We start from the raw sequence: 12,603 nt of genomic DNA on the forward strand, positions 1-12,603 counted from the left end.
ATTTTTTAAAATTTTTAATATATATTTATATTTTAATATATATTTTATATTATTAATTAATTTTTAGTGATAATTTTAGTGTAAACGTACCATAATATTAAAACAAATAAGATTAGAGAAGAATAAAATTGGTGCTCCAATCCTTTTTCTTTTCATTATAATATTGTTACTACTATTATTTATTTTCTGATACAATTACCAAAATGGGACATAAGAGATAACTCCTAGTCAATGTTTTTCCGGGGTAGTTCCGGTATTTGAATATCTCTCTCTCTCCCCCTCTCTCTCTCTACACTCTTGAAGACCCTTTTTGTCTTTGTCGGCTTGTTTTATTTTTCAACAAGAAAGTAAATGTGTGTGTGCGTGGATTTACGTTGGAAAGCTTCAAACTTTGTGTTTGATTCTTTTTGGTTTACTTTGTTGATTATTTTCTACATCACTAAGCTCCAACCATCGCCACATACTAAGTGTTGATACCCTCTTGATGCCTCTGAATCTGATTGGACTCAACATTTACACATACATATATGACACATAATAATTACTAATCACTACAATAAGGTATTTATCATACTTCTCTGATGTTATATTCTTTCAGTTTCTGTAATAAATATAACTCCTTTGTTGATGTGATTCTCTATCTCTCATAATTATTCATTTATCTATTATCTTGTATGTAACGTTTATACTGTTTAAAGTTTCTGCAGCTGATCATAGTTGTATGATTTATAATAATAATGACTTCTTTTTCTTCAGGGTTTTCTGGATATTGATTCGTTTGTTTCTAATTTAGCATCTCAATGGGACTGTTTAGTGTTCATTGTATATCAAATTATCAATCAATATCGTGTAATTTTGATCTTATAGTATGCTGAACAATCCTTCTATGTTCTAACTTTTTTTTTTTGTGCAATCAGTTTTGTCTTTTGCCTTGAAATTTGGTATCAAGTTTGATCTGTTTCAACTTTCAAGAAATTGGTTGCTCCCTTGATTCAATGGCGTCTTCTGGATTGTCAACTGCCATGTTATCCAGAAATTTTAGCACATCATTGGCATCGGCATTGCTGGAATGGTTTCTGATCTTTTTCCTTTTTGTTGATGCTGTATTTTCTTATGTCATTACAAAGTTTGCTAGTTACTGCAAATTGCAAACCCCATGCCTCTTTTGTTCAAGACTTGATCATGTGTTAGGAAAGCAGAAAACAGGATTCTATTGGGAATTGATCTGCAGTGCTCATAAATTGGAGATTTCTTCATTGGTTCTTTGTCGCGCGCATGATAAGCTTGTTAATGTTCAAGGAATTTGCCAAAACTGCCTCTTTTCTCTTGCTAACATCAATAAAACCAATGCTGAAAATTGCAACTTAGTAGGTAAATTTGGGGATGAATCTGCCTCCAGGTTTGATCAGGATCCATTACTTGGTGACCGGATTGAAACACGGTGTTCTTGTTGCAATGAGCAAAGGATTTTCAATTCTTATGATGAAAGATTGGCTTTCAGTAAGTCAATTGAGTCTGAAGTTGTGGATCTTGATGAGTTGGAAGCTGTTAGAGACAGTTTACATGACAAGAAAAGGAGAGCAAAACCATCAGTATCATTCAGAGTTGCAAACCTTAGAAATAGCCAGCTTGACCCTTTGTCTCATGTAGGTTATACAGAAGTCAAGGTTACTTCTGATACTGAGTCTGAATCTGAACTTCCCTTATCCGAAGATGACGATACCAATATACCAGTTTCTGTAACGGATGATACCAAGGAAGATGTAAAACTTCCATGTGAAGACATAGAGCCTACCATCATTGATTTAAATAAGGCTTCAGGGAAGCCCAGGAGTTTAGCTCCTCCACTTGAGCCATTACTATCAGAGCCGGAAATTCAGTTAGAAAATACGGATACTCATGCTATTAAATCTGTATCAGAAGCAATGGGAAGTGAGAATAATGACGAAGAACTTGATTGGCAACAGGCTGAAAAAAATGCTGATGCTACCACAGTATCAAAGGAAAGCTGTAAGTTATTCTCAGCTTTTAGTTTTCTGTACCATGGAACTCTTCTGTTTGAATGATTTAGGAGTGCATCACAATTTGTTAGCTGATGAAGGATTGAAGATGAATAGTTTATAGCCTACTTTAACCAAATCATTTTTCTGAATGAATAAAATAGTCAGTAACTCTATATTCATTTTTTATATCTAAAAGTTTTAATGTCTAATTATATTAGGCCATAAGTTCATGATTTTTGGTACTTACATTGAACATTTTGTGCAATACTTTTATAGATGAATTGACAACAAATGAAGTTGGGCTAGCATCTGATAAAAGATCTGCCATGGATTGTGAGGAAATCATCAAGTCAGGCAATAAGCAAACAACATCCGAAGCAGGTTCCGAACCAAACCCGGTTTCTAGTGACAGTTTTCAGCAAAATCCCATTATATTGGATCTGGGTGATGCTTATAAGCTAGCTGTTGGTAACAAAGGAAGACAGTTATCCGGCATGCTTGCTGAACAATGGCTTGGTAAAGATTCTACAAGAGTTAGCGAAGATTTGAAGATGATGTTGTCACAATTCTCTGCTACTCGAGGAACTGATCTGTCTATGAACGATATCAGTCCCAGATTGTCTATAAACAGCGACGAAATGAAGAATTCTGATGTTTCTAACTCTACCGGAATGCAGATACTTCAAAAGATGATATCACTCGAGCGAAATGAGTCCGGCTTGTCTCTGGATGGAAGCATTGTGAGTGAAATTGAAGGTGAAAGCGCGGTTGACAGACTAAAACGGCAAGTTGATCATGACAGGAAACTGATGAGTGCTTTGTATAAAGAGCTGGAGGAAGAAAGAAATGCTTCTGCAGTTGCTGCTAATCAAGCACTAGCCATGATCACAAGGCTGCAGGAAGAAAAGGCAGCATTACATATGGAAGCCTTGCAGTATTTAAGAGTGATGGATGAGCAGTCAGAGTATGATACCGACGCTTTGCAAAAGGCGAACGATGCTATTTCTGAGAAGGACAGAGAGATTGAGGAATTGGAAGCAAAGCTTGATTTTTATAGGAAGAAATTCCCTGATGAATCAATGAATGAAAATGTTTTGGTGACAAACTTTGAGATGAAGGTGAAGGATATTGGATTGGATAACTCACAATGTTCTGCCATCGAAAGCGAAGAAAGTATTCTTGGAAAATCAGTTACTGAAAATCCTATTATATCTGACAAAGCTCAAGAGTTAGTCACTTCTTTGGAGGGGAAAAATGTTCAACTTGTGAAAAATTCATCATTGAAGTTTCAAGAGGAAAGGCTGTATATTTCGGACCGGTTGAAGAAGCTGGAGAAGCAAGTTTACCTTTTCTTGAATATGCATCACTCAGAGGAGAAGTGCATCAATTCTGAAAGTTCTGGAAAGGAATCCCCAGTAAACTGCGAAAAGTTAGACCGCAGTGTTGTGATGCCAGATTCTGTTTCCATATTAAAAATGAATTCAGATGCCAAGGATTGTGATTACTTCTCATCCAAGGAACCTAAAGATTTTGACGAAAATGGTGATTCCCCTTTGCTCTGTGGAAATAATGATTTAGCTTCAACTGGAAATGTGATTCATAATTTCGTTGGAAGGCTTCAAATTCTTGAGGCAGACCTGAGTTTTCTTGAGCATAGTATGAACTTACTAAGCAATGGAAATGAAGGACTTAAATTGTTAAAGGAAATAGCTGATCATCTGCAACAGTTACGTCGGATCGGGATTAGAGAAATTGATCAACTCGATGCTTGATGTTGTATTTAAGGTTAGGAATTATTGTTAACTATTGCACAAGAAATCAAAGCATTTCCTTTTTATCCCTTTAAATTAGTTACATTGCTGCATACTGCTTTTCTAAATTAACTTGTGCATGGTAAATATGTGGTTTGACTTATATCAAAGTTTTAGGCATGATATAGAAAATATTTGACCCATGGTTTTTTTTAAACATTTTACAGATTCATAGAGCAGTGCTCAGTGATCAGGAGGAAGGTAAATTGTACATTAGTAAACCAGGTTACCAGAGACTGGTTGCAACTGTACAGTAACAATAGCTTGCTTCCACTCACAAAATAAGGTAAAATAGAAACAGGATTTCAAATTATATATGGAGAGCTTTTTATTTATTTATTTTGTTTCTCATTTGTCCCCTGCATTTTTTTTATTTGGGGTTAGCTTTCATGGAGCATTTTGCTCCACTGAGTTTGCATGGTTTTCATGTAGGAGAAAATTTTTATACTGCAGTTTTGACATTTGTAAAAGATAACATGTACGTAAGAGTGATCGTTTTGTGTATCTCCCGTATTCTTGTATCAATGCGAGTATTTTAGAGGAATGTGACCTAAAATTAGTATGCTATGTATTGTTGTTTTCACGTGGACAAATCATGTTAATACACGTGACACTATCGTTTGCTTTGACTTGTCAGTGTTATTTACCCACACTTTGTTCTGATGTGTCACTGATTATCTACGTCAGCATAATTCTAGGACCAAATTTAAGAAAAGGATCTTCTCCAGTTTTTTTAACAATTGATAGAATACAGTGTGATCTATCACCTTTGATTCTATGAGTGGGACCAGAAATAAATAAGAGAGAGAACAATAAATAGTTAGATTAAACACTAGATATCATCCAGTTTTTTTTTCACCGAAAAAGATCCACTTCCTCAAATTTAAACTTGAGTGAAAATTGAGAGACTCAGTTTTTGAAGTCTCGTTGCATGAAATGAAATACCAAGATTATTTTCCATCAATTGATTCGTCCAAATTCAATTTAATCAATCCAACATATGCGAGTGACAATTTAAAGTGAGAATATAAAAATGTTTAAATTAATATGCTAAACTATAATTGATTCATTGAGATACATCATTACTTTCACCTCAAAGTACTCGATCTTTTATTTTTCTATTATGACCACTGTCTCTAACTGGTCAACTCATTACTCATCATCAAAACAGTTCAACAAGTCTGTCAATTAAGCCCTATAAATATACTCCACAACCATGATAAATCTGTCGCTTAATTTTCATCATCATCCCTACTTGCTTATAACATAAGAAAGGTGTGTATTGTGTTGAGAACAACAAACACGACATCCCTTAAGTAAAGATTTTTTTTTTTGTGTTTGTTTGTTTTTGTATAAACTTTTTTTTATTTATTTTATGCTATTTTTTACTTTTAAGATTTATAAAGAATTGGACTTTAAATTTTTTGAATATAGAATTTTGATATTATGTTATGATATTATTTACCCTAAAAATTTAAACTAATAAAAAGAGGATAATATGAATAGTAATACAAGAAGCAAGAACTACTGCATACATTATTAACAGAACTGAAGAAGAAGGAATTACATGTTCCTGATTTATTGTTGTTGGAGTCAAAGCCAAGGCCCAAGGGGACCCACAGGTCAAACCCAAATTAACTTTGCAGGCCACTTTCTTCTCAAATTTGTACCACCTTCCAATTAAATTCATCATCATCATACCATAACATACATATGCATATACATACCCCATTCATTATTCATTTCTCTGTATTTGATGACAGTTTCTGCTATATACACTTTGAAGCTCCGCATAGAGGATTATGAAATATACTTATTGGTATTTGTACTTTAGGTAGGTGTCAAATTCTTCTTGCATCATGGATGATGCTTCATCCATGCTTATAATTGTAGTATGTAATTGACTTTCACTTTTAATTCATTCCTACTTTAATTTGTGAAGAAAAGTGAACGTTGACTTTCTTATATTATAAGGATGTTTTCGAGTATTTTAAAAATATTAATGTTTTAGTAATTTTGACGATTAATTTTTGTTATAAAATATATAATTGAAATTAATGATTAAAATTATTAAAACATTAATATTTCTGAAAATATTTAAAATATTTTCTATATTATATTTTATATATTATAATATAAGAAATGATATTTATACTAATTTTTATGTATACTTATATATATTATTTTATGGTATAAAAAATAATTTCTTTTCATTTATTATCAATTATTTTAATTTTAAAGATAAAAAGTCTATGTAAAAAAATATACATATAATATTTTTCGATATATATTTGAATACATTGGGCCAACTTCTCATGTAGTCAAACTTGTCAATATCTGCCTACTAATAATAAATGTTTACTACGAGTGGACCATTTCAGTTTTTTCACTCTGCCTACACTGCTACACACAAAATGTTACTTGAGGTCAATAGAACAGGTTACACACATGTATATATTTTGATACACATATTGCAGCCTACTTTGATAGTAGTAAACTAAATTAGAGGGGGAACCTGCAAGCTATACATCAAATTTGTATTGAATTACATTGATTCTATTAAATATATACTGCAGCTTATCATGGTGAGGTAATGCTGGTTGCAAATATATTAATTAATTAGGGTCAAGCTAATATAGCTAAGTAGTTATTGTTGGGGTGATAAGAAAATGTACTTGTAAATTCATATCTTGATAGATGTCATTTGGCTCCCCTAGATATTCCTTTTATGACACATGCATGAGATGAGAGTTTTCCAACAACCTAACCACGTACACAGTACTGCACTGTTTTTTTCCGTTGTACTGTTTCCAACTAATTTCCTTCACCATGCTCGGGCTAATTTTTTGTGGATATTGAAAAAAATTTGGTATAACACTAAATTATTAAATTTTATGGTGTTTTTTAAAATTTTGGAAGCGAAACAATACGCTCTTTGCATATTGTATATTTTAAGTAGGAATGTATTATTTTTGCATCTAAAATTTTAAAAACACAATAAAATTTAAGAACTAATTGTTACACAAAATTTTATCAATATCTAAAAAAATATATGCCATACTTACTGCTTTCTTTTATTATTTATAAACTATTAGCTACATTGTCAAAATGTACCTTATCGAATTTGTTACCAAAAAAAAAAAAAAAGTTCTATTAGCTAGGTAGACAATGAAGAGTGTGGACAATATGAACAATAGGCTGTACTTCAGGTCTAGTAAAACAAAAAATATTCTACCCTATTTATCCACCATAATTCTAATCTCTTACCTTCCACTTTTTTCTTCTTTTATGGCAGCCGCTTCACTCCTCCTTCCATGTCGCGCTGTCACCAATGCATCTCACCACCGCTGCGCCTTAGCTTCTTCTCTAATGCGTCGCACGCCGCCTCTGCACCTTCTTCCCCCATGCGTCGCGCCGTTTCTGTTCTCCCTGCAAGTGACGCTGCCGCTGCGCGCCTTCTTCTATCCTCTATGACGTCGCACCGTCGCCGAGCCTGAGGCCTTGTTCCGCCGTTACTCCAACACTGCACCTCTGCCCTTGCTTTCACGCTGTTGTGTTGTATCGTCGCCACTTCCATCGCGTGCCGCTTTGCTTCGTTCACCCAAATTGTATGATCCAAATAAATATCTACATTTTTTTTAAAAGAATCATCCGCATACATAGTAAAATGAACATCCTACGGAACATGTGCATGCAGAATCAAGCAAATCAAGTAACCATGAAAGATTGATTCGCTGACAAAAGTAACCATGAAAGATCAAAACTCCTCAGATACCCACAATTGATTTGCTCCGTTTGTCAAATGTGACCAAACGTTAATAAAATGTTCTTAAATTATACAATGTGTCCACATTCATTGCAACGTGGCAAAAGAATGCCTTACGTGGATTTTTTTTTGTTAAAATTAAAATTGCATTTATTTAGTTTAATAAAAAAAACGTTACTCTTTCAAGCATTGAAAATAGAAGAACAGAAAGAGGTGTTACCCCTCCCTTTTTGAGCGTGAAATCAATCATGCCTTAACAGAGTAGTTTTTCATCTTCTTCTTCTCTAGCTTAATCCCATTGTGCTCTGATTCCATTCCTGCGACGACATTGGAGAAGGAGGTTGCTGCTTCTCCAGCACCCCGTGTTTAGAGGCGATTTCTGTCACACTTGAAGGCTTTATGAGGTAATACTTTTATGAACTAAGTCATTCGATGATTGTAACCTCTAAGTTATAAGAGTTGTTCGTTCGATGTGAAAAAATTTGTTCTGTTGTTGTGGTTGTTTTTGATAGGGTTTGGATTTGTGGTAACTTCATTGTACTCTTGTTCCTCTCTTTAAGCTATATAATTTTTTATGATTCGAATATTGTGGTAATTATTCTTCTTGAAATCAAATTGATAGTGAAATTAGGTACCATGATGGTTAGGGTTTGAGTAACTTGGAGTTTGTGAGATTGCCACTAATGGTGGATTTTTTATTCTTTTGCGTAGATGGCTACACTACATATCACTTTGAAGATATATCACAGAGAAAAATTTGAGAGAACAAAAGATGGAAAAACTATGAATGTAGGTGGAGAGAAATCTGAAATTCGAAGGGTCAATGTTGATACTCTTAATGGTTTTTTATCAATGACCTCCTTAGAGATATAGGATACACCATGATCAATGAATGCTATTGGTTAGTGCCTGGAATGGAGCTTAATGGTGGTTTAAAGTTATTGAGGAGTGATAGAGACATAATAGAGATGTATGAAGCTGCATTAAGGAATGATAGTAGGATTTGTGTATACACTGAGCACCTAATAAGCTAGCCAGAAGTTGTTGAAGAGGGTGGTGGTAATGTTGCATCTCCTTCAAAGGGGAGAAAAAAGAGTTGTGCAAAGAAGACTCCAACTCCTAGAAAAAAGAAGGTTACGAAGATGGCCAACACAACTGATCATCCCAAAGCCCAGCCCACCACACAGTCAGGTACCAGGCCCAATAGCCAACTCAATCAAAGTCCCAATATACAACCCAATACTCAGCCCAATACACAAGCAAAGACATCATTATCACAAGGCAGAATTTTTTTAGCCAACCCACCACAACCATAAGACAGTCTAGTAATCCCATACAGCAACAAGAAGCCACAAATACCTTAAATTCACAACACAATTCTAGTTCTCACTGTCCTTTTCATGCTGCCCCAACAACAACACCAGAGATACTGACACAATATATACCCCAACCTTGTAATGAACTCCAATCTAAATCCTATCATGTACAGGATTCTAATTCTATTACTCAGCCCCAACCACCACCATCAACAAGTCAAAATGCTGAACACAATTAAGGTCCATCTCAATATAAAGTAAGAGAAGCGGCCAAGAAGTAGAACAAGAGGAGCACTAGCAGACCTGAACCTACTGGACAAACTTTTAAATAGAACTCAGATCCTAAAAAGGCTCCAAGTATTTTTGTGCCAGTTGATGAGGCTGAAGAATATTCAGATCTTGAACCAGGATTACACTATTATAAGTCTGAGGAGCTTTAAAGTTGTGCATATTCGGATGAGGAACAACCAGAGGTCTTCCCACAAGGTATTTACTAATATTTTTTAGTGTTCCTTTGATTATTAGTAAGTTAGAAGTTAGAATAATAATTTAATTTTTTTTCTGAATTGAGCAATTGTGTGCAAATTATTGTATGATGAATATTAACTAATGAGTGTTGTTCATATATGATTATTTAAGTCAAAATTCAAAGAAAGTTGCCTAGATCAGAGTTATACTACACATCAGTTATTATCCACTACAACTATTTTTGTGCAGCATGTTATTTATAATACTTTTGGTAATCATATGCTTCAATTTGTCCTACTACATAGGTAATGCTGATGCACCGGTTGGACAAGTTAGGCTTGAAGTAGGTATGGAGTTTGAATCTTTAGAGCAATTTAAGAGGGCGGTGAGAAAGTTTAATATCAACTTAGGGAGGAGTATTTTTTTTCCAAGAGTGAAGGTGTTGTGTTGGGATGAGAACTGTCCTTGGCAGATATACTGTGCTAAGAGGAATTATCCCCTGAGATATCAAGTGAAAACATTTGTGAACGAGCATACTTGTTGCGTGCATAATCGGTCTGCTAATGGAAAGTGGGTTGTAGATGAGTTGGAGCAGCAAATTAGGGTGCAGCCAATGATGACTGTTCGAGAGGCTAAGGATTACTTTAAGAAAGAGTATGATATTTTCTTGAGTGAAAGAAAAATTTATAGATTGATGGCAAAGGCAAAATAAAGAATTGAAGATAGTGAGATAGCACAATATGCAAGACTCCGAGATTATGCCATAAAAATTTTAACTACCAACCCAGAATCCACTGTCAATATATGCACCACACCAATACCAGATTCAACTGTGTTGTTCAGAAGAATATATATTTGCCTAGATGCGTGTAAAAAGGGCTTCCTTGCTGGATGCAGACCATTTATTAACTTGGATGGGACCTTCTTGAGAGGATACTATGGTGGACAACTGTTGACGACTGTTAGTCAAGATGCGAATAATCACATTTACCCCATCGCATATGCTATTGTGGATTCGGAAATCAAAGACAACTGGAAATGGTTTCTTCAACTTTTGCAAGAAGATTTGGGTGATCAGAGGAATAACTATTGGACATTTATGTCAGATCAACAAAAGGTACAACATTTAAAGTGTTTATACATTTTCTTGCATATAAACATGTCACCTGAAATCACAAAGTGTTTATACATTTTTTCAGGGTCTTATTCCAACTCTAGAAGTTATGCCGGGGGCACATCACAGGTATTGTGCCATGCATATATGGCACAATTTCACCAAAGCACAGACCTCAAGGTTACAGTTTGGGTGTGTGCAAGGAGCACCACCCCCAAGACTTTGCAGCAGCCATGACAACAATCAGAAAACTAAACGCACATGCTTGGGAGTATTTGAGCCGCATTCCACCAAAACAATGGTCAAGATCCCACTTTAGTGAATAGCCAAAGGTGGATAATATTACCAACAACAATAGTGAAATTTTTAACTCTAAGTGTAAGAATTTTAGGGGAAAGCCAATCATTACCCTCCTGAAAGAGATAAGGTGTTATGTTATGAGAATCTTGGCTAGAAATAAGAAGGAGTTGAGGGGATACAATGGATGGCTTTGTCCAGTACAACAGAGTAGATTGGAAAAAAATAAGAAAGATAGCAGTAGTTAGAGGCCATTCTGGACAGGGGATGATGCTGGAAATATCTTTGAGATTCAATGCTTACCTATGAAAGTAAGTGTTGATCTCAGAAAGCATACTTGTACTTGTAGATTATGGCAGCTCACTGGCATACCCTGTAAGCATGCATGTGCAGTATTGGCACATCAAAATAGAAGGGCTGAAGATGTTGCACACACGGCTAACAATTGGTGCTTACAATGCAACATACCAATTTTTGGTTCAGCCGGTGCCTAATTAAGAATATTGGCAACAGCTAGACACTATACTAATTTTGCCTTTACATTACAAACGGCCTATCGAGGGGCCCACTAAGAAGAGAGACACCACTAGGGATGCTCCCAAAGTTAACCCAGACCCTTACAGGACAAAGAGAAAATATGGTCAAATAAAATGCAAATATTGTTTGAAGGTTTGTGAAATATTGTTCACCATAACAATTGTTAGGGATATTTGTCTGTGAATATTTGTGTTGTAAACTATTATAAAATCTCAATTATTATACAGGAAGGGAACAATTTTAGAAGTTGCAAGGCTAAAAAGGAAGCCATGGCAGCAGCTGCTACTGTTGCAGATGCTACAGCACATGGTCAAAACTTTTCTGCAGCAACAATTGCACATGTACCAGTACCACCTGCTTATGTAGCACAGGATGAGGATGATGAAAGACTGGCTGAGATGTATTGGGAGGAAACCTTAGAGGATGCAGAGACAGAGGCAGCCTTGGATGCTGCAGCAGCTGAATTTGAGGCATCTTTGGGTGCTGGAACCCAACCACAGGTAAAATATAAATTTGTTAATTGCTTAAACATTTTTTGAGCTATTAAGTTTACTTACATTCATGTCTAATTTAATTTATAGGCCACTACCACATTGAATCCATCTCCTAATATACCACATATACCGCAAGTACCACCACCAATTAGGCCACCAACCACAAAAATAAAGAGAACAAAGAGATCCACCAAGAGGCCTCCTCCATCACAAGTTCAGACCCCTGTGACTCAGGCTCCAACTTTGAACACTCTTCAGCAGCCATCCAATGCATCTGTTAGGCCACCTACTGTGTCCCCACATACAATGCAATGAGCCAGTGCAGGCACAACTTCCAGGTTTGTACAGTTTATGCCAACACCAAAATCACACCTTACACCAACATGGCCAGTTCCTAGATTCAAACCACCCAGACCATTTACTACTATGCCAGGCACAGTCTATGGATTATCCAGTGGGAGCAGCAACTCAACACCAAATAAAAATAAATTGAAAATTTTTATCTTTTTTGAAATCTATATTTATGTAATTTACCTCAATACTTTACTGATAAGGATCAGTTATGTTTACTATTTTTATTTTGGATTATCATGTCATGTTCGTATGCTACATACAATACTTAAACAGTTATTGATGTACCTTTTTAGAACCTTATGAATGCTTATGAGTGCTTATGATTATGCTAATACATATTATATTATGATATTGATGTTATTATGATTAACTAATTTCTCAGCTCAGAATGCTTAAATAATGTTAGAAAAGAATAACAATTATTGAGAATAGTGATAGAATAA

The 12,603-nt window shown here is 35.1% G+C and overlaps 2 protein-coding genes across 2 annotated transcripts; both read left to right on the plus strand.

Moving 5' to 3' along the window:
• Positions 1 to 328: 328 nt before the first annotated feature.
• On the plus strand, positions 329 to 4,450 carry LOC107645797 (myosin-binding protein 1). Its single transcript, XM_016349913.3, has 4 exons — positions 329 to 561; positions 918 to 2,010; positions 2,280 to 3,788; positions 3,982 to 4,450. Exons 2-3 carry the CDS (start codon positions 996 to 998, stop codon positions 3,773 to 3,775), a joined length of 2,511 nt encoding a protein of 836 aa, XP_016205399.1. The 5' UTR covers positions 329 to 561; positions 918 to 995; the 3' UTR covers positions 3,776 to 3,788; positions 3,982 to 4,450.
• On the plus strand, positions 4,045 to 12,121 carry LOC110263192 (uncharacterized). The gene is made up of 3 exons (XM_021104103.2): positions 4,045 to 4,100; positions 11,540 to 11,812; positions 11,894 to 12,121. Exons 2-3 carry the CDS (start codon positions 11,582 to 11,584, stop codon positions 12,119 to 12,121), a joined length of 459 nt encoding a protein of 152 aa, XP_020959762.1. The 5' UTR covers positions 4,045 to 4,100; positions 11,540 to 11,581.
• Positions 12,122 to 12,603: the final 482 nt, after the last annotated feature.

Source organism: Arachis ipaensis, chromosome B6 (genome assembly GCF_059453495.1).
Source record: "Arachis ipaensis isolate K30076 ecotype BB chromosome B6, ASM5945349v1, whole genome shotgun sequence".
In the NCBI taxonomy this organism is placed as follows: domain Eukaryota; kingdom Viridiplantae; phylum Streptophyta; class Magnoliopsida; order Fabales; family Fabaceae; genus Arachis; species Arachis ipaensis.

Excerpts from the sequence above, each read along its gene's own strand:
- LOC107645797 (XM_016349913.3), top strand. The coding sequence starts at position 996 with ATGGCGTCTTCTGGATTGTCAACTGCCATGTTATCCAGAAATTTTAGC. Across the intron at positions 2,011-2,279 it reads CACAGTATCAAAGGAAAGCT|ATGAATTGACAACAAATGAA; the intron begins GTAAGTTATTCT and ends ATACTTTTATAG.
- LOC110263192 (XM_021104103.2), top strand. The coding sequence starts at position 11,582 with ATGGCAGCAGCTGCTACTGTTGCAGATGCTACAGCACATGGTCAAAAC. Across the intron at positions 11,813-11,893 it reads GTGCTGGAACCCAACCACAG|GCCACTACCACATTGAATCC; the intron begins GTAAAATATAAA and ends TTTAATTTATAG.